Source organism: Lissotriton helveticus, chromosome 9 (assembly GCF_964261635.1).
Source record: "Lissotriton helveticus chromosome 9, aLisHel1.1, whole genome shotgun sequence".
In the NCBI taxonomy this organism is placed as follows: Eukaryota; Metazoa; Chordata; class Amphibia; order Caudata; family Salamandridae; genus Lissotriton; species Lissotriton helveticus.
This window is the reverse complement of record NC_136070.1, coordinates 878,672,014-878,691,467: the sequence shown is the minus strand read 5'-3', so window position 1 is coordinate 878,691,467 and position 19,454 is coordinate 878,672,014. Positions and strand designations below refer to the sequence as shown.

The 19,454-nt window shown below is 43.1% G+C and overlaps 1 protein-coding gene across 1 annotated transcript in view; it reads right to left on the bottom strand.

The window, feature by feature from the left end:
• Positions 1-3,791: 3,791 nt before the first annotated feature.
• Positions 3,792-19,454, bottom strand: part of LOC144783027 (cytochrome P450 2G1-like) — a 330,810-nt gene continuing 315,147 nt past the window's right edge. Inside the window, exon 9 of the mRNA XM_078662214.1 lies at positions 3,792-4,873. Coding sequence (XP_078518340.1) covers positions 4,689-4,873 — 185 coding nt within the window. The 3' untranslated portion in view covers positions 3,792-4,688. The remainder of the gene's footprint in view (positions 4,874-19,454) is intronic.

The window sequence follows — 19,454 nt, the reverse complement described above, 5'->3', positions numbered from 1 at the left end:
TAACACAATTTGCAGACCCCCCAGGATATAGCGGCTGTTGTAAAAATGCCGCGCGATTTCTACAAAGTGCCGATTTCGCGGGCACATTTGTAAAAATCGTGGCATTTTTACAATAGTGCCGATTTCGCGGCAAACCGCGAAATCGCGAAATCGCGATATCCTGGAGGGTCTGACTGGTCTGCCCCTGGCACACTCATCAGCTGATCTTCCGAATGAAGCAGAGCTCCCTGAGCACTTGGGGCGAGATCCCCTGGAGAGGAGGAAAACACAGGCCCAGGAGAGAATGCTGGGTCTGAGGCTGAAGTTACTGCTTGCGATAGCGTGTCTCGTATTATACCTGAGGTGTTTAATGCTAACACATCTTGGGAGGGTTTCTCTGATGAAGTAGCAAGAGGTAAAGTATTTTTGGCAAAGAGCGGGAAGTCTCTTGTGTTCTTCTGCTCATGATTTCTTCGAGCTATAGCATCACCTGGCGAGATATCACCGTCACAATCTATTAGCTTAACTCCTGCGGTCTCTATAAGGTTAATCTCATTTAGTAAAAAGTCATAAGTCTCTGAACTTTGAGAACTAAAAGAAGACTCCAAGAGATTCATTTTACTTCCACCCTTATTTAAAGTCTGGTTCAACTTAGCTTTCGCTAACATTGTTTTGGTTTTTGCTGCAATTGCAGCTTCCGCTTTCACCGCAGCTGCGGCAAGTTTCAACTGTTTCTTCATTATTGGAATCAAAGTAAGTGCTGCAGTATTGAATCGGTATTGAATCAGGAGCGCTGCCCAAGCCAAGTCTCTTTACCCAGTTTTTGGGGTTTTTTTGATCAAGGGATTAGACCAGAACTCACCATTAACACCATCGCCTCTGTCCTGCCGTTCCCCCTTTCACTCCTGTTTCAACTCTACCCCAATCTCAGTCCCCCTCCTCAGGGCTTTAAGTGGGCCGGGTCTCTCCGGGTCTGAGCACCGGCAGTTTTTTTAAGGGAGGCTCGAAACGGGTCTCTATCGGGCTCTGTTTTGTTCCCTGGCACAGGCAGACTGTCTTTTTTCCCGGACTGCAATGTCTGCTGTCACTGCAGTCCGGAAAAAAGTGCCAGGGCACAAAACAGAGCCCGATAGAGACCAGTTTCGAGACTGCAGGCACATCATGCTGCTCACTTCTCACTAGTGGAGAAGTGACGTCATGCCAGGTGAACGTTGTAGGGGAAAGGAAATCTTTTAAAGAGTCATTTTCTCTCTGGATTTCCCTTCTCTTTTTGAAACTCAGGAGCAGCAACATTGTTGTGGCGTCACCAGGGCTTTAAGTGGAAGCTTTCTTAATATTATCTACAGGCCAAAGTTGCTGCTTATTTGTCTTTTGCAACTAACAACCATTGACAAAGCCAATAGTCCTGACTTGTTGTAGGTATAATGTTACTTCTTGTATCATATTTAGATGCAATGACACAAACAGCAAAATACAAGTCGGGCAGCACACTATGCTAAGCACAGATGTTTGGTTTACAAGTTTAAGCCACGCCCCTAATCACATTGGCCACGCCCCTTTGAGAGACCCCCAGTTTTTTTATCCCACTTAAAGCCCTGCCCCTCCTCCAACAGCACCTCTAATAACAAATGACGTTCTTTTGTTCTGCCTTTGTGGTTGTGCTTTCAGATGCCGACTACTCGAAAACCTGCACTGCTCCAGCACCAATCCTCCACATCCTCCGAACCCAGTGCCTCCAAGCCTCCAAAGCCAGCTGCTGGGAAAGAAGGAAACCGACAAAGTCAAGCAGGGAGCCTCAGCGGGCCGCAAGCAGGCAGGCGAGCAGCAACCCAGCATCCAACCACACATCAGAGGCTCCACAAATCCATCTCCTCCCGCCCGCTTTCACACTCCGCTTCAAAAAAAGAAAAGCGGCGTTTTAGATCCTTTTCTTCTGCTTCATGAAAACATCCAAGCCGCAGCATTGCCGATTTGCACAAACTTAACCAGACTAGCAATCGAGCAGGAGCTCCGGTCATCAGCGTCCGCTCCGACTGCAGTAAATCATCAAAGACGCCATCACTGTGGGAGGGGCATCACTCAAGGCACGCACTAGCTAGCGGGAAGCGTCATAGCCTCCTCATCCGCTGAAAAGCAATATCCTGCAAATATGTCAGATGGAAAAAATGTAAAGATACTTAGACAAACACTTAGGCAAGTTGTGAATTACGAAAAAGGAGGACTCTGCATAAATACTAGGCTGCGGTGTGTGGTGCAATGATTATATGATAGTTCCCTTGATTGTTTCTACTGTTTTTATTTTTTTACTCAATTACTACTAACATAATGTCAATGGAAATCAGTGTGTTGAGCAGAATATGTGACAACGAAGCAGGTGGGTTAACTGAATATTGAATAGAAAGGATAACAAGACTTAATATTGTTCCTGGTGGTTTCTCAGCTTAATCAGTGATTATACTTGTACGTCGTCTGTTCATTAGTGTTTTAATAATTCCAGTCCTATCCAGTAACAAGAACAATGATAGTTAATGTTTTCAATCAAATCCCACCAATGACACTGATTGTCTTATGATATACAGATATGAAATATATTAGTTTAAAGTTAGTGCTAAAAAGATAAGGAATTTGAAGCTATAATCACAGAAATAAAAAAGTTCAGTACACTCTTGAAACGTTTCATCTCTAATATGGATATAGATACTGGTGGTAATCACAGAAAAATAATGTGCAGCCAATAAAAGAGAAAAATTACCATCAGTGGAACAAACATGCTTAATGCACATTCATCAGATACTACACTGGATAGGTGTTAGAAAGCCTGGCACTTGTTTTAAATACATCTCGACAGACTCATCGATTCGAAGAGAGCATTTTAAAAAAGATAAAAAACTGTAAGGTAGAAAGTGAACTTTTATTTATCAATTAATATTCTCAACTGCTCGCAGGCAGACTATTACAAAATCAATTATGGCCTAGGCCAGGCGCATGCTCAAGCAAATTTTGCATATAGATTACACTGTTTTTAAAATAAAATGAGCAGCTGGTCAAAAGAGCGCAAGCAAGTTTACTGTAGTGCAGTTAATGCACATTTGCTCTGCCATGATAAGGAGGATAGTATAAATCATCAAATCTCCGGTACTAATGAATTACATTGTTTAATAATAAACATAACGATGTATAATAAAACGATCTAGATAAAAAATGCTACTCTCTGTAACCACTTATTTGCCGTGTATGGTTAGTGGAAATGAATTTACTTCATAGAAAAGGTAGTTGAATTGAAAATAAAAAAAAATAAAAAAATTCCAGTAAAATAATCGTTGATGTGTAACCCATTCCAGCCTATTTTTTAGATGTCTTTTTTTTCTTAACAAAGCTGATAGCAGATATGGATATTTCATGTATTTCGGTTGAAATCAAATATTGTTTTGAGGTCAACATTCGACTTGAAATTTGATGTGATCTAAGAAACGTATAAAAATGTTGCTTAAAGCTAAGAAATAAGGTGTCAACCATTTAACCCCTCCCCTGCTGATGACGGAACCGCTCCGTCATCAGCCGCGGTCGCGCTGTGCTGATGACGGAGCGGTTCCGTCATGGCCCGCTCGGCACGCCTGCGCGGCGCGGATTCCGCGCCTGCGCTGAGCGTTCTATTGAGCGGGGCGGGCCATGACAGAACCGCTCCGTCATAAGCACAGCGCAACCGACGCTGGTGATGGAGCGGTTCCGTCACCAGCATGCGCCCGCCGCTTTTACGCCACACCCCCTTAGCACTGCGACGGAATAGCCGCTGCAGTGAAGGGGTTAAGTACGCCTTGCTCTTCTAAATGAGTGTAGTGTAAGGTTATGGAATTAATGAAAGTGACCAGGTCGAAAAACTGAACATTAATAGTAAAATAAATTGTAGCTTGAACAAAGGGGCCTATTTACGAGAATGTCGCGCAGGGCAACGCAGCGCAATGCAGCGCAATGCAGCGCAATGCATCGTAGCAAGGCTCCTTGCTGCACTGCGTGACAGGGAATGGGCAGGAATGCACATTAATTAAGGCAATAAAGCACATTCCTGCCTTTTACCCTGCGCTGGTGCCCTTCTGGCAACCTAGCGAAATTACTGAAACCCTTGCACAGGAGCCTGCAAAAATGCACGATGTTTGTTTGTGTAGAAAGGGACACCTCCCAGCACAAATACAATCCTGAGTGGTATATTCTTCTTTCTTTCTTTGCTGCAAAATGCAGCACATATAGAAAGAGAAAGTAAAAAGTAACAGAGAATGAGAAAGGAACATGGAGAAATAAAAATATTTCTCCTCCTTACTCCTCACCAGAGAAGGTGTATCTTTTTGATACTAGTTCTGATAATTCTTGGAATGGGTCAACAACCATTGGAGTTGCGTGGGAACACTAAGACAATGCAGAAATTAGCACTGCGTTCACTTACTCCAGATTTATGGAGCCACTAAGGGCCTCGCAAAGTGGCCTGCATGGCTTCATAAATCACAAGTAAGGTTTGTGTCATTCTTGCACCACATTGCGTAGTACAAGAGCAACGTAAACCGGTTCATAAATAGGCCGCAAAGTGTCTGCTGTTTAGTAGCTGAAAAAAGTCAGTTGGTGTTTCTCCTTTGCTTTCTCAGCATTTATGTTCTTGCAAGTAGTGTGGAGTTTAGGTCTGAAAAATCTGAGATAACCTGTTACTCTTGGGATGTCCATTATTTGCGTGGAATGGCACAGAGTTTATAGTTTGCTGGTATCTTTGCAAGACCGCTTATTATTGGTTTGATGTCAATTTCGCTTGGATCAGTGACAGATTTAAGACTGAAAGTTTGGAGGATTGTCGTGAGGAATAAAAACAACTCCATTCGAACTAGACCTTCTCCGGGACAGCTCCTTTTCCCTAGAAAAAAAAGAGACATATTATTGTGATATTCACTTTCAGAAATGTTTAAAGTATGATACATTGACCGCATGCTTTCTAGGTCACTTACATTAATGTGTCAGGGTACGAATTATACTTTGAATGTCTAAAACAGCTGACACTGATGTACCCAAGCTTTATGCAGATATCTGTTCTACAATCCAATAATAGTTGTTATTCCCTGATATAGTACAATTAGCCCACCATGAATGCCAATGAAAATGGGCCAAAATCATACTTGAAATGTGACCGGCCCCACATTTTAGACTTGAAAACAATCCTCAGAATGCATTAATTCTCTCAATTTATGTATTTATTTAGTACATTTGTTATTTATCTATTTATGTGGCATTAATAACATATTAATCATATATGATTGACATAGCAGCAATGGCCATACGTAGAACATTGAGAGCAGGAGTGGGAACACCCCGCTCCCTTACCACCAAATCAACCTAGGAAATGCCCCCTAGAACAGGTGTTTTCTCCTGTCTGGTGGGTGGTACTTTGGTCTTCACACGGCAGTGCCTATAAAATAGGCACCACAATGGAAACGTCAAAGGCAGTACCGGCACGGCATGGACTGCTGCAGTCCATGCTGTGCAGGTACTGGTGGGCATGCACACAGGGGGGCACATGTAGTGCCCCCCTGTGTGCATTCACATGCAGTGAGGCACAAGGGGGCTCTGTAGGGCCCTATTTGTTACATCACTGCCACACTTTTCATGGCAGGTATACCATCATGAAAAGTTTAGCAGTGAGAAAACTCATATTATGCTTGGTGGGCCACGCCGGCTCAGCCATGCATGTTGGGGCCTCAATACTGCAGGGCTACCACTAGGAATGTCAGATCACTGGCTGATGTGGTGGTTCCAAGGCAGCACGACTGTCCTGGTCATAATGGAGTGATCGGAAGACCAGCACCACTGCGCCCCTGCAAGTCTGGCAAGACGTGGACCACCAGATTCATAATAAAGCCAACAAGAAAGGGTTATGGTATTGAATGAGAGTACCTGCTATAGGGAAATCATTAGCAAAGACAGGCACATTTGAACGTAATGTTTCTAAAACTAATATGACAAAGGGGCATGGAAAAGACTTTACATATTTTCAGTGGTATGCGGTGTTCGTGCAGTAATCATTAAGGTCTCTCTATCCAATGGATGACACTTTGAAGCTTTTTGAAAATAATTGGAGAGAGAGGTTGATCTTGTACCTGTTGCTGCAAAGTTTCAGCGAAATGGACCTAAAAGGTAGAATGGCCGGTTCTTAGAGGCATCACAAAGTTGTTTGCTTATAGCTATGAGGTTATAGTTAGTGATTCTTTATTTTACCTACGGCATCTTAGGATGTCAGAGAGGTAGCTGGGGGCTAAGGCATTTACTGTTTCTGTCGGAAGCATCCATGAGATCCTGGTTTTGGCTGTATGAAGAAAGCTTAGAAAGAAACCTGGGAAGATTGGAAATTATCTGGTGGTAAATTTTAGAACCTTGTTGAGTGGGGCGCTAAATTAGTGTAAAAGCCCTTTAGTTGTCTATAACAATGTTGCAGTCTGCTAAGTAATAATGAGCTGAGAGTTTTTATGGTATTGAAAGGGATGTGTGTGTGGAGCTTGGTTATGTTCATTAAGTAATATTGGGGTTCAATGACCCTGCTAGTTATAAAGGAGTTTATTTTCATGCACGGACTGAAGAGAAGAGAACTGTCATGCTTCTGGCACATGGTGCACATTTCAAAGTGTCGGGAAGACAGAAATGAGTCTTAGAAATAGGTATTGTTGAGAAGAAAAAGTACAGGACCTCATTTTTAGTGCAGTTCTATATTAGCTCAATGAATTATGAAACAGTATACAGAAAATTATAAATTACAGAACGAATATATTTCCTACGTTTATGTGGAAGAATGCGTAGCCGAAAGGGAAAATAATATGCACAATAATGCTGTTTAATGATATAAAAGAGGCTTCAGGTGAAACATCTTATGAGAAAATCCATCAAGGGCTGGATATAACACATCAAATACTTTCGAAGTCACAACCTCACTAGGAAGGACATGATGGCTATGGACGCAATATAAAAACCACTGAAATGCACCAGTTATGGTAATCTCCACAACAAGGACTCCAAAACACTGCTTATGACCTAACACATTTAACAGATGATATAGGAAACGAGCAATTCTTCCAGTCTTTCTCCAACCACTGAGGTGTAACTGACTGTAATGATCCTACATGTTGCAAAGTCACAGAGACTACTGAGGGGTATAACACCATCAGTACTGGTGAACATCACTCACAAATCATGTAAGATTATTGCACAACTATGGTACATTTACCACGAGGTCTAGTAATTACAATAACACTGGTTAAAAAACAATACCCACCCTATACCCTCTTGTCCCTCATCGTCATCCTTCCAATAGTTCCTTGTCCTTCAAAAATTATTTTAACTTCCCACCTTCATATACTAGCACTACTACAGTAAAGGTGTCCATATTGTTGAAAAAACGTGGTCCTCCATGAAGGTGGAGCATCTGCACAGGGAAAGTCGTGTCACCAGGGAGCCATACAGCAACCACTACCTCCAGTAGACTCATTCTCTCTCACTCCCTATCTTTGCCTTGTAATAAAGTGGCTAATCAGTTGGGGTGGTTGTGACTTCACAAAGTAATAACATTACTATTCTGTATGAGGTCCTGTTAGGTATCTTTAATTTAAACCTGAACTCAGCCCTGGGTAGATGTGGCATCGAGCGGGCAGGCTTAACTGAAAGAAAACAAGTGTAATAAATCTATCCATACCAAAACATTTAATAAGTAAGAAATGTTACGTTTAACCCTGGGCGTAGTTTGCACTACGCAAGCTACGCGAACTGCGTAGTGCGATAGGGAATATGCTGCTCGCACTGATTGCACAGTGCCGGATGCGTGTCCGCACTGTGCAATTATTGCAAAGGGCATCTTGCACAGTGCAAGTGGTCATTTTCTGCTGCTCGAGTAGATTTATACTTGAGCGGCAGCTTTCTCAACGTGGACACAGAGTGCCACAGAGTTGTATTTCTGAGAGGTGTAAAAGGGGCGTGGCCTTAAACCACCTCTCTGCAACACAGATCTGTGGCGCTTATTGGAGGTACATGATGGGCTAGTTGGCCCCCAGGCACCCTCAGGACTCAAGTGGAATTAATCCTCCAACTTAAAACCCACCAGGGGGTGTGCTTGCACAATGGTGAAGGAAGGGGGCAGGGCCTGATGTGACATGTGTGTACTTATGCAATCACTCTACCAAAACCAAGCACTTATAAAGTCACCATGCACTCTCCTTGCAGCGATATAATCATCCGGTCACTACCCAAGCACTCATGCAATGACCCATGCACTAACTCATGCACTGCTACAATACCCTGAGCAGCAACCATGCAGTCCAGCAATCGCCCTGTCACTACCCATGCATCCTCCAATCACCCAGCATGTACCATGTATTTATCCAATCTCTCCGCCAAAACCCAGGCACTTATATATTCACCATGCACTGTCCATGCGGTGCACTAATCATCCAATCAGTACCCATGTTCTAATGCAATGACCCAGGCACTAACACATGCACTGCTACAATCCTCTGAGCACTACCCATGCAGTCCAGCCATTGCCCTGTCAGTACCCATGCACTTTTTCAATCACCCAGCCAGCACCATGAACCTATCCAATTACTCCACCAAAACCAAACCACTTATAATTTCACCATGCACTTTACTTGCAGTACTCTATTCTTCCACTCAGTACGCATGTTCTCATGGAATGACCAAGGCACTAACACATGCACTGCTACAATCCCCTGTGCATTGCCCATGCAGATCTCTAACCACCTACACAGTAATGATTCACTCCTCCAATTACCCAGGTTGTACCCATGCACTCCAGAAATCCCTGTCACTACCCATGCACTCCTAAAGTCACCCATCCAGCACCATATACTTATTCAATAACTCCGCCACAACCCAAGCACTTATAAATTCAGCATGCACTGTCCTTGCAGCACTCTAATCATCCAGTTACTACCCATGGACTCACTCAATGACCCAGGCACTAACACATGCATGGCTACAATCCCCTAAGCACTACTTATGCAGTCCAGCCATCTTATTGTCACTATCCATGCACTCCTACAATCACCCAGCTAGCACCATGTACTTATCCAGTCACTCCGCCAAAACCAAAGCACTTATAAAGTCACCATGCACTACTTGCAGTACTCTAATCATCCACTCAGTACCCATGTACTCATGCAATGATCAGGCACTAATTCATGGCAAATACAGAGGAGGTCATGCTAATCACAGGGGTACCCCAACGCATAGTGTTACCTAGTGTATGTAGGTATTTTAACTGTATTCTAAGTGCCTTTTAGCATAGCACTGGCCCCAGTCCTGGTTAGTCAGTTACCACCAGTACCCGTCAATAAAAATTTGGGTGCACAGGAGGACTTTCTGCTCCTCTGTTGGTTATGTCTGCACATCTCTTGCTTCTTCCTGCACTTTTCTTCCTCTTTCTGGACTTCTGTTGCCTCTTTCTGTATTTGTCTTGCTTCTTTCTGCTCTTTTCTTCCTATTTCATCACATTTCCTACCTTTGTAGGCATAGTTAGAAATGAGCATTTAAAAAAAACATTGAAATTCACTTAAAAACCATAGGTTTCAGGCACGTTATAGTTAGAAATTAGCATTTAAAAAAACATTGAAATTCACTGAAAAAAGAATAGATTTCAGACACGTTATAGTTAGAAATTAGCATTTAGAAAACCTTAGAAATTCACTGAAAAAACCATAGGTTTCAGGGACGTTATAGTTAGTTCGACATTTCACTCATACTAAACCATAGACATTTTCTGTTATTGTTAGTTCAGCTAACTATAACTCGCGCACCTGCAATGCACTGCTGATGACGTCATTCATGACATGGTCAGTGTCATCACTGATGACATCACTGATGACATCTCAAATTACATCACTGATGACATCATCCAAGCGAAAATCTAATGCACCTCCTCACACTCTAATATAACATTTGATATACCCACTGTAAAATGCACACTACCATTTTCGAAACCATCGACACACCAATACCAGTTACTCCATACGCACTCACTGATTCCTAGGTCTACACACACATCCACTCATTCACCCATACAATCACCTATACATACAGTCACTCTTCATTACAACACTATCATATGCACTCATACACCTATACAGACACTCATAAACTGCCACTCATCCATGCAGTTACTCACGCACCTAGTCAGTCATGCAAACAATCAATCACACTCCCATATCCTCACCTACACAGTTATACACACACCACCTCACTTATTCAAACATATACTAACACATACTGTCTCTCTTATACAATCACTGATACAAGTACACACTCATCTATACAGCCACTCTCACAATCACTGACTCTCATGTATAGTCATTTATATACTCCAACTCTGACATACACTTCCTTTTACATATGTAGTTACTTGGACATGTATGACTGAGACATCAAATCTCTCACCAACACACCCATTCACACACTCTCCCGCCCATACAGCTGTTTCCACATGCACTCTTGAACCCATACACCCAGTGAATCAACCACTCACACATCTTTTCTTGCAGTGTGCAGAGTGACCCACCACCCACCCACCCACACACACACTCAGTCTCCCATACAAATACTCAGGCAACCAATCAATAACCCATATAGACACTCATGTAGCTAATGCAGCAGCTTACACAACCAAGAGACACACTGATACGCACATTCAGACAGTTTAATCACTAACCCATGCATTCAGTAAGACACATTTAATCACTCACTTATACAGTCAATCATGCACCTACTAAATCCTTCATCCAGACATTTATACACCCACTCATTCTTCAATACACCTTGGCATATATATAAAACATATTTAAACTTTACAGAAACACACAGTAAATGTGGGATACTTGTAAAGCGCACTGTTACTCTACCCGAGTGTCCTGGTGCTGTAGACCGCTGGGGAACCCGTCCTGGTTTTCCCTGTGAGATGCTCCCTTTCTGGGTATCTCCAGGGTGAAACCAGGCATCCCCAGCGTCTGTGGGGGGCCGTTGTAGAGATGAGGCAAGCTTAATGCCCAGAGTTACCGAGTGTGTTCCCTGGTTAGAGTAGGCACTGAGGCGAGAATTATCGAGTCCGTTGACCCTGGTCCAAGACCCTGCCACGTCGGGAATTGAACCCTGGTCCCGGGCCGTTCTCTGCTTACAGATCTGCCGCCTCTAACCAGTGAGCCACACCTCTCCACTTCACTGGATGATGTCATCAGTGATGTAATTTCAGATGTCATCACTGATGTCACTGGCCATGGCATGAATGATGTAATATGTGACATCATCAGCAGTGCATTGCGGGGCCACGAGTTATAGTTAGCTGAACTAACTATAACGGGGGAATTTGCCAATATCTTAGGTGCCGTTTGGCAAATCTTTGCGAAAATTTCTAAACGAATGGCCTACTCTGGTCAGCTCCTGTCTTGAAAGTTTTGGGTGATTTGTCAAGCAGTGGCCGAGAGAAAAGGGGGACCCAAAACGCATTTTCTCCACGTTAATTTCCATAGGAACTTTTGTCGTGGCTACAGCCTTAACTGCTGAACGGAATTACACCGAACTTGGCAGAGAGGTAGCTCTTGGTCTAGAGTGCATTCTTTGCTTTAAATGGGGTAAATCCATTCAGAAGTTCCTGAGAAATATTAAAATAAAAAATATCTATATCTGGTGACCAAGGAGGATTCACGAACCCTCCCTATCACGAGCTTCATTCTAGTTCGTTGCCAACACTTCAAACCAAGAAATGTTAACAGCCATCTTGTGATAAAACTGAGTCACAAGAAAACAGTAAAAACAAGATAAAAAAGAAGAAAAGGGGGCATGGTAGAAACACATTGACCCCCTAGGCCTGCTCAGGAGGTCCCACAGGGACCCCCAGGACCCCAAAAAGCATTTTTTTGAAAAACTAATCAGCAGAATTCATGCTGGGTGCGGGAATCCAGCCTAATTTTTAAAACAAAGGTGAGTTCCTGAACTTTGTTTTAATCAGCCCCCTGGTGGGCTAGGTCCCTGGGCAGTTAAACAATATAGTGCAGGAGCCCACCACCCCCCCAGGGACAAGTTGATTACAATTGGGGGCAGGCAGACCCCCACAGCTATGGGGACCACCACCTCCCGGGTTTAAAAAATAAAATGAAAGTCTTGGGGGACTCCTGCCCCCTGCACTGCTCCGGACACCGCCGCCTCCCTGGGGCATTTCTATTATGTGTTGGGGACCTCACGGGTCTCCCCAAGCCCCTGGGACTGCCACCTGCACCAGGCTTCAATAATTAAAAAAATAAGTGTGGTGGGGACTTCTGCCTCCCGCACACTGCTCTGTGGACTACCACCTCCCTGGGGCATGTATACATTATGTTTGGAGGCCTACTGCGGACCCCTGGTCCCGGGGAAGACCACCTTCCCAGGGTTTTGCACATGAAGGGAGGGGAGCTGCCCTTCATGGCCCTGGGGACCACCACCCCCCCAGGCCCAGCTCCAGCAATGTCCTGAGGTGCCCAACCCCTGGACATTGCAGTTTGCAATGACAGGGTGTGAGCCGTGCGGCTCCTGCCCTGGCATTGCAAACCATGCTTCGCTACAGGGAAGCGGGAGCAGAAAACTTGCTCTCTCTTCCATGAAGTGAAGCAGATTGTTTTTGGACCAAGGGAGCTGCATGTCAGCAACTCCTTTTGTCCAAAAGCAATGCCGGTTCCCGTAGGAGGCGAGGAGCCGGCTGGGACCACGGGGGCATTGGGGCTCACCTGGGCTCCCCAATGTGTGGCCAGGACCCAGGGGATTGGATCCCTGGGACTATCATTAGCCAGAGGAGGGGGCCTTGAGCTCCCACCTTTAAAATTATCAATGCAAAATTAATCCTAGCCAGGACCTGGGGGATGGGGTCCCCAGGGCCTGGAGTGGCCCAGGGACGGGGGCCACGCAGCCCTTCCCATAATAAAAAAAAAGGAATACGGCCAGGCCCCGGGGATGGTGTCCCTGGGGCCAATAGTGGCCCAGGGAAGGGGGCCATGTGGCCCCCCCTTCCATATGAATAATAAAGAAATTAAAAAATGAGGCCATGCATCAGGGGATAGGGTCCCCAGGGATGAAATCAGTCTTGGAAGGGGGGCTGCGTGGCCCTCTTCCAGTTTAAAAAATACAAAATGGGGCAGGCCCTGGGGGATGGTGTCCCCAGGACCCACAACATATTTAGAGAAGGGGGCCATACAAACCCCTTCTAACATAAAAAACAAAAAGATAGAAAAGCCTGTATCTCATTGGAGGCCCTGCCCACTCCCTCCACCACTCTGCAAACAAGCCGCTTGGCGTGTTTTGAGTTGGGGGATTAAGTCCCACACAGTGGGATTGCTAAGAGGTGGTAGGAGGCCATGCCCTTTTTTACATCACTTTGCGAATGTCAGATCTCGCGTTCATCCAATGCACAGGAGCAGAATGTCGCGAATACCCAATTCCTTCCTAGGATGCCTCAGCCAAGTGTATTCTTAACTCCTTAGCCAATAGAACCCCACAGGGGTAAGGGGATGGGACAGAGAAGTGACTGCCACAATGTTTCTTCTGATCTTCTTATTCTGCGTTGTGTTTTTTCTCTGTAACTTTCTATGCTGTAACACAAATCACAATCATTTAACATCTCACTGCTAAACCCTTCTTCTTCTCTCTATGATTTTATTGCTGTCTCTATCCTACCTAGTAGTAGTGTGGCTAATGCTCCTTTTCTTTTTCTTTTAGTCTTTGCTGCTGTGAACTGTATCTGTGTGAAAGAGCTCTAGTTAATTCTCTTGTACTTCTAGTGCGCTAACTTATTCCTTTCTTTTGCAGACTTCCTTACCTATTAGATCACAGGAGCTGGTGATAATTGGGGTTCTAAGGTACCTATTTATATTTACATGTATGTTCTATGCTAAACCTTCTTCTGTGTCTCGTTATCTAGAGGGCATATGCTACAGTTAACTCACTGTGCTCAATGTTGTACTTCTCTCTTTTTAGCAACTAATATACTTTAATTTAGGAGCCTTAATACTACTCCTTAACTCCACTACAATGCTGTATTGAGTTCTGAACGAGAGTTCCTTACACTGATAGAACCTCAGTATTTCTCTCTTGACCTCAGTATATTCTTTGGCATCTAGCTATGTCTTATAACTAGCGAAAACTTACTTCGCAAAACTGTCTCCTCTCGCAACCTTCTATGACCGCTCAACCTCCGCACGGCTACAGGAATGAGAAGCGCGACGATGTAGTTGTCATTATCTAACTACGCGTCGCCTCTCAGAAATACACGTCCTCTTCTCCTCACGAAGTCGGTGAAGGGCGCAGTTCCTCACGAGCTTCACCTGCTTCAAGCCGATTAGCCAGGAAGTCTAGAACACTAACCTGCCGACTCTGCAGCCGACTCTCAGCAGCCATCTTGAAATTAGGTCGTAGTTGTATTTTTCGCATTCTGCTCATCTTGTGTGTTCTCTTTGATGCTAATTGAATTGCGCTTATGGAATACCTCTTTCTACACTTAGATTTGACAGTCCTGACAGCGAACGCGCCTTTTGGCACACTGCTGATAGGGCAATGAGGTCAACATGTGTCCTGAGGACCTCAGGACTGAAGTCGACTTGATCCCCAGAGTAGCAGTGTGCCTAGAGGTGCATTTGCTGAGTGGTGTATAAAGGGGCGTGGCATTGGATCACTCTCAGCAATCCTGATGTGTGGGGCTTACTGGAGGCACCTAGTGGGCTAGTTGATCCCCATGGACTCTCAGAATACAAGGGGACTTAATTCGCCAACCAAGAACATGCCAGGAGGCTCGTTTGCAGAGTGGAGGAGAAAGGGGTATGACCTGTTTCCACATGTCAGCAATCCCACTATGTGGGGCATACTAGAGATATCAGGTAGACTAGTTGGCCCCTAAGGACCCCTAGTAGGGAAGGGGACTTTAATCCCCATCCAAGAGCGCACCGGGGAGCGCGTTTGCAGACTAGTGGTCAAAGGGAGCGTGGGCTGCTATGAGTACTTACCAATGCTGCTGTGTGGGACTTACTGGAGGTAATAGTAGGGGTAGTTGCCCCCCTAGGTTGTCCTATGGAGGACAACTACACCCCTGCTACCTCCAGTAAGTCCCAGACAGTGGGATTGCTAAGAGGCCCCCTTTCTCCACCACTCTGCAAACGTGCCTCCTGGCACACTACAGGTTGGGGGATGAAGTCCACTTTACTCCTGAGGGACTTTGGGTGCCAAGAAGTCCACTCACTGATTCATTGGTATACACACATCCACTCACTCACCAATACAGTCACTCATACACGCAGTCACTCATCAATACAGACTCTCATATATGCACTACGACACCCATACAGACACTCATATTCTGCCACTCATCCACAGAGATACTCACACACCTAGTCAGTCACCCAAAGACTCAATCACACTGCCATTTACTTACCAATACAGTTATACACACACCACCTCACTTATTCATACAGATACTAACACATACATACCCTCTTATACAATCACTGACACAAGCACACACTCATCTATACAGCCACTCTCACAATCAATCACTCACACATACAGGGGCATATTATCAAGAAGGGCGTTAAAATTATCGCCGCTTTAGCGGCAGGAAACTGCTGCTAAAACGGCGATAATGGGCTTGATAATATGCCCTTGTGAATTCCCATAGAAGCCCATGTTCACACCAGAACATGGGCTTCTGTGGGAATTCCCAAGGGCATATTATCAAGCCCATTATCACCGCATTAGCGGCAGTTTTCTGTTGCTAAAGCAGCGATAATTTTAACGTCGTTTCTTGATAATATGCCCCATAGTCACTTATATACTCCAACATTCACATATACTGCCTTTCACATTTATCGTTACTCACAGATATACCATTGAGACATCCATTCACTCACCAAAACAGCCATATTCATACTCACTCACCCATACAGGCCTTTGCAGATGCACTCATGAACCCAAACACCCACTGAATCACCCACTCACACATCCATGGAGGGTGTCACACACCACCCCCACCCACCCACACAGACACTCAGGTGCCCATACAGGTAATCAGACAACCAATCATTAATCCATATAAACACTTATGTACCCATGGAGCCACTTACACACCAACTGACAGACTGATACAGACATTCACAGATTAGTCATTCACCCATGCATTCACTAAGACAAGTTTAATCTCTCACTTAAACAGTCAATCATGCACCCACTAAATCATCCATTCAGACACTCATACACCTACGCATTCTTCAATACACCTTTGCCTATCTATAATTAACATTCTTAAACCTTTAAAAATCACCCAGTCTCTGGATGATGTCATCAGTGATGTCAACAGTGATGTCATTTGAGATCGTTATAGTTAGTTAATCAGCTCAACTAACAACAATGGCTGAATTTCTATGGTTTTGTATGAGTGAAATGTCCAACTAAATATAACGATCCTGAAACCTGTGTTTTTTAAGTGAATATATATATGCACACATATATATATATATATATATTTTTTTTTTTTGTCCCGCAAAAAGCCCTCGAGCTTCAGAAGAGCACACAACGCTGCCTCTAGCTTTCCATCATTGATTGCTTCGCCGTAGCTTGCCTCCCACACACCTTTATTAGTTTGCTTTTTCCGAAGCGTTTCGAGTCTGGCATGCCCCGTAATCATGGAGAGCTGCACAGAGGGGCCAGAAAGGCTGCGCTTTATTAAAAATGTATTCATTGAAATGCAGCCGCCCTAAGTGGGCGCTGCACATTCTTAGATGCTGTGATGTCATTTGAGATGTCATCAGTGATGTCACTGACCATGTCATGAATGATCTAATATGTGACATCATCAGCAGTGGATTTCGGGTGCGCGAAATATAGTTAGTACAACTAACTATATAGGAGCAATTTCAATGGTTTTGTATGAGTGAAATGTCCAGCTAACTATAACACCCAAAACCTATGGTTTTTTCAGTGAATTTCAAAGGTTTTTTAAAAGCTGATTCCTAACTATATAAGGCCTGAAACCTATGGTTTTTTCAGTGAATATATATATATATATATATTCACTGAAAAAACATAGGTTTTAGGCATGTTATAGTTAGGAATTAGCATTTAAAAAACCTTAGAAATTCACTGAAAAAACCATAGGTTTCACCCATATTACAGTTAGCTGAACATTTCTCTCATACAAAACTATTGAAATACCTCCGTTATAGTTAGTTCAGCTAACTATAACTTGCGCGCCTGCAATGCACTGCTGATGACGTCACATATTACATCACTCATGACATGGTCAGTGACATCACTCATGACATCACTGATGACATCACAAATGACATCACTGATGACATCACTGATGACATTATCCAGTGAATGTGTGTCTTTCTGAAAAATAAATATTTTTTATATATGTATATCTAAAGGTCGATGGAAATGGGTAAATAAGTGTATAAATGGATGTTTTTTTTGGTAAAATTGATTGTATAACTGACTTTTTAAGTGTATCTTAGTGAATACAAGTATTAGCGAGTAATGTTTAAGTATGTAAATATCTGTATCAGTGTCTCACTTTGTGTATAAGTGGCTGCATGGGTTGGTGAGTAGCTACATGAGTCTCTATATGGGTTATTAGGTTTTTTTTGAGTATCAGAATGAGTGTCTGTATGGTTTGGTGGAGGGGTATTACTTAGCGCACAGATGCATGAATGACTGACTCACTGTTTGTATGTGTTTTGAAGACACCATGTGTGTAAGACTGTATGGGTGGATGAGTGTGTGTATGGGTGTGTTAGTGAGTGAATTACTGTCTCAATAGTATCCTTATGAGTAACTACATATGTTTTAAACTAGTATATGTGAGTATTGATGTATATAAGTAAGTATATGTGAGAGTGAGAGATTGGAAGAGTTCCTGTATAAATAAGTATGTGTTTCTATAAATGATTGTTTAAGAGAATAAGTATGTGTATTTTTCTGTAGAAGTAAGTGTAGTGGTGTGTGTATAGCTGTATATGCAAGTAAATGGATGTTTGATAGTTTATTTGCATGGGTGAGTATGTGTGTGAGTAACTCTATGGATGAGTATCAGTGTGTAACAGGATGTATAGGTGTATGAGTACATATGATGAGTGAGTACATGTATGAGTGACTATAGAGAACTGTTGGTGAATGAGTGGATGTGTATGTAGATGTTGGAATTACCTAATAGGTTGTTGTAACTGGTATTGGTGTCTCCATTTTTTTGAAAATTTAAGTTTCTATTTTTGAATGGGTGTATCAAAGGTTAAATTAGGGTGAGAGGAGGGTGATGTCATCAGTGATGTCATTTGAGATGTCATCAGTGATATCATGAGTGATGTCACTGACCATGTCATGAGTGATGTAATATGTGACGTCATCAGCAGTGCATTGCAGGCGCGCGAGTTATAGTTAGCTGAACTAACTATAACGGAGGAATTTCAATAGTTTTGTATGAGAGAAATGTTCAGCTAACTGTAATATGGGTGAAATCTATGTTTTTTTCAGTGAATTTCAAAGGTTTTTTTTAAATGCTAATTCCCAACTATTACATGGCTGAAACCTATTGTTTTTTAGTGAATTTCTAAGGTTTTTTAAATGCTAATTCCTAACTATAACGTGCCTAAAACCTATGTTTTTGTCAGTGAATTTCTAAGTTTTTTTAAATGCTAATTCCTAACTATAACGTGCCTGAAACCTATAGTTTTTTAAGTGAATTTCTAAGGTTTTTTAAATGCTAATTCCTAACTATAACGTGCCTGAAACCTATGGTTTCTTCAGTGAATTTCTAAGGTTTTGTAAATGATAATTTTAAAATATACTAATTATTATATTTCTTTCTCTTTATAGTAATTTCCTACATTTTTATTATGAATACTTATATTGTTTTATTTTTAAAGTTACATTTAATATTTTTTACGTCAAATAATAACAAAAGTAAATTCAAAAAGAATGCACTGCTAGTGAAACTGCCTCGGTGAATTTGTAAGTGTTTGTTAAAGGCAGATTTACAACACCCTTGTGCCTCTTTTACACCACCGTTGCATCACTTTTCTGCTGAAGCAGTGGTGCAAAAGATGCGCCATGGTATGTGGTATTTAGAACGTGACGTATCTGGGAGGTACGTGACATTGTAAATCCCTGTACCAGGAGACATTCCTACATGGGGGGGGGCGTTCCGGGGCAGGAATACCTCCTAAAAGTGGCATACTGAAATCTACAAGATTTCACTTTGTCACTTTTTGGCTCATGCTGTGTCAAAATCCTGCACCACCTTGAAGCAGGTGTAAGGATTGACACAGCAGTCTGAGCATAGGGCCCCCAGATCATTGCTGGAGATATGTTGCACTTGCAACATAACTCAAACAATGCACCACCTTTACAGCACAGATACATCACATATATGTGCCATTTTT